The sequence below is a fragment of the Halyomorpha halys genome, unplaced genomic scaffold, assembly GCF_000696795.3.
Source record: "Halyomorpha halys isolate HHAL.00 unplaced genomic scaffold, Hhal_1.1 Scaffold826.1, whole genome shotgun sequence".
Taxonomy (NCBI): domain Eukaryota; kingdom Metazoa; phylum Arthropoda; class Insecta; order Hemiptera; family Pentatomidae; genus Halyomorpha; species Halyomorpha halys.
Window position 1 is genome coordinate 220,866 of NW_027109508.1, and position 2,634 is coordinate 223,499.

Below are 2,634 nucleotides of genomic sequence, written 5' to 3' on the forward strand. Positions count from 1 at the left end.
GGTAAAAAAAAACTCAAAAAGTAAATAATTATACTATTTTATTGAGCCAACATTTCACCCCACGTTGCGTTGCAGGGCTTCGTCAGGGCTAAAAAAGATACAAACACTGTAGTTACAAAAAGGAAAAAAGAAAAAACATAAGTGTATTATGTTAATGGCTACTTTTACAAATATACTTAAATTCTATGTTGAGTAATAGCTAACCAATTATATAATCTTCTTTGGTGAATGATCATTCTTGATGTCTTCGGTCTGAAGATGCTACTACTGACAGTAGCCAAAGGATTGGTCCTATTCTAGCTTCCAGGATATGTCCCATCCACTGGTGATTCAAACAAAGAGTGAATTTCTTCTTTCAATGATATAATATTCTTGGATGACTGCTTACTCGTAATATCCTCTTTCTAAATAGCTACCACTGACAGTTGACAAAGGGTGGTCTGCACCACCTGCATCCAGATGTAATACCATCAGTAACTAACAACCCAGTCTAACCAATAGTCCTCTGTCTCCTTTCTTCATTGTTCGATCATAGATGAAAGAAGATCAGCATGTAGCATAACAGCTCTAATTCACTTACAATGATTCACGATGTGAATACTTCATTAATAATTGTTATCATCTTATATTTCTTCTTGAATTAAATTGTACTATGATTGTGTTAGAGAAGCAACAAAAATTGAAAACATTTCAATCTACCGTACTCAATATGGCAGTAATTCCTCAAACTTTGGAAGGACGCATGCTGCCATCTTGAAATATTTTGAAACAAGTTTGTTTTGGACTCCTTAGCTTCTGAATGATGAAATTGGTTAGCTTATTTTTTGGTTTAATAAAAGAAAATCAACTAGCATTAATGTTGATACATAAAATAAAATATGACTAAAACCACTATACTTAAAAAACAACTATTTATCAAAAAAGAGGATATTACTATATGAAGAGAAAATGGTTGGGGTGTGGTCAGAAAATGACAGAAATAAGTTGAAAAACTTATTTAATAGTGCCAACGTTTCGGTCAGAATTTCTAGCCTTCGTCAGGGCTACAAGTAGAAGATCGGGAATCTAAGATTACGCTTCCTTTCATCGTGTCTATGATTAGTTTGTTCCTTTTTATAATGAAAATATAATAATAAAGTAAATCAAAGGTAATAGCCGAAAAAATTCAAAAGAACAAAGCAAGTGTGTGGAAACTGATGTTTTTTGCTTCCATTGTTTACCAAACATTTGTTCAATTCTTGGTCTTGCAGCAAGTGGCAAACATGTAGACTCAGTATAAAGTATTGCTAAACAATATGTCTGCACGACTCCTAATTATCATGGGGTATCAAGAGTAGATTTAACTTTTAAATAATCAATGTGAAAATGCATTGATCAAATTAAGCTTTAATTTATCCAGGGCTTTCATAAGAGCATGGTATGATTACACAAAGGCCTTTGGTTATACTGAAGTTCCAGAATGGCCAGGAGAAGAAGAAGTGATTCCTCCAGCTAGATTTCTCGGTATTCCAGAGGGTAATGGATTTATATGCAGCTTATAATTTATTGTTATATTATTTCTTTTAAACTACTATAGTTTAGATAATGTTGAAAATTATAACTCAGGACAGATAGCCAATTCCTAGCAACACCAAATATTATTTTAACTATTAGTGAGAAATTTTATATAAAAATTAATGCATCTGACAAAAGTTTTTATTTATGAAACGACTTAGCTCATTAATTGAAAAATGACAATTATTTTCTTAATATAAATTAATTAAATTTTGAATTTTTTTTTTTTATTACCTTTTATTATTTTCATTTATTATCAGATCAGCCTGGTGATTAATGTCAGATTAATCTAAGAGTTACATTTTTTTTTAACAAATGATTATGGGGGGGGGGTATAGTCTCATACAAAGGTCAACCCCTAACCTAACTATATAAAACGTTGTAAATAAAAAAAAAAATTAAGATAAAATGAATAGATAAAAATAATAATTCTTAACAAGAGAGAAAAGTAAAGTTAATAACAAAAATAACGATATTTGTAGACCTAACAAAACAAACAATTGCCCTCTAAAGGAAAAAAGTTAATTTGATAAAAGGATGGAGAGAAAAAATAAATAAATAAAACAAAGTCAATGTAATGACAATAATAGAATTGATAAATATAGATATATTGTACAGGTATCTTACTGTTTCACTGGCAGGATTCTATTTCACATTTTTACCTCTAAGGATTCGTTAAATTTTAAATTAGTGAACATGAATTACTTTTTAAAATATTTTACTCGGTTATTTCTGAGATTCCAGAAGTATTGCATAGTTGAAAAGAATGGTATGAAATTATTTACCATTTTTTAACTTAAAAAATAATTAAAAAAAAAAGTATAAAGTTAAATTTTAATAAAAACATTATAAAACAATAAAAATAAAAATTATACTCGATGTATTATATGTTCCTTAGGTATCTTTTAACTGTTGCATCAATAGACTTATTTGATTTTTCGTATTTTACTTTCCTCATAATCACTCCCTGAATATAATATAGTTAAAGGGATAATTGTTTAATTTCAAATTTATTTTATCAATGGTTACAATAATTTTATCAATGGTTATAATAATTTTATCAATGGTTATAATAATTTT

The 2,634-nt window shown here is 28.6% G+C and overlaps 1 protein-coding gene across 7 annotated transcripts in view; it reads left to right on the top strand.

Annotated features, from left to right (window-relative positions):
- The window catches only part of LOC106686475 (dynein regulatory complex protein 11), a 79,608-nt gene that overhangs the window by 38,686 nt on the left and 38,288 nt on the right, over positions 1-2,634 (top strand). For all 7 annotated transcript variants that reach the window (XM_014429820.3, XM_014429818.3, XM_067047697.1 and 4 more), the window contains one exon: positions 1,400-1,515. In XM_014429820.3, the coding sequence (XP_014285306.1) occupies positions 1,400-1,515 (116 nt within the window). The remainder of the gene's footprint in view (positions 1-1,399; positions 1,516-2,634) is intronic.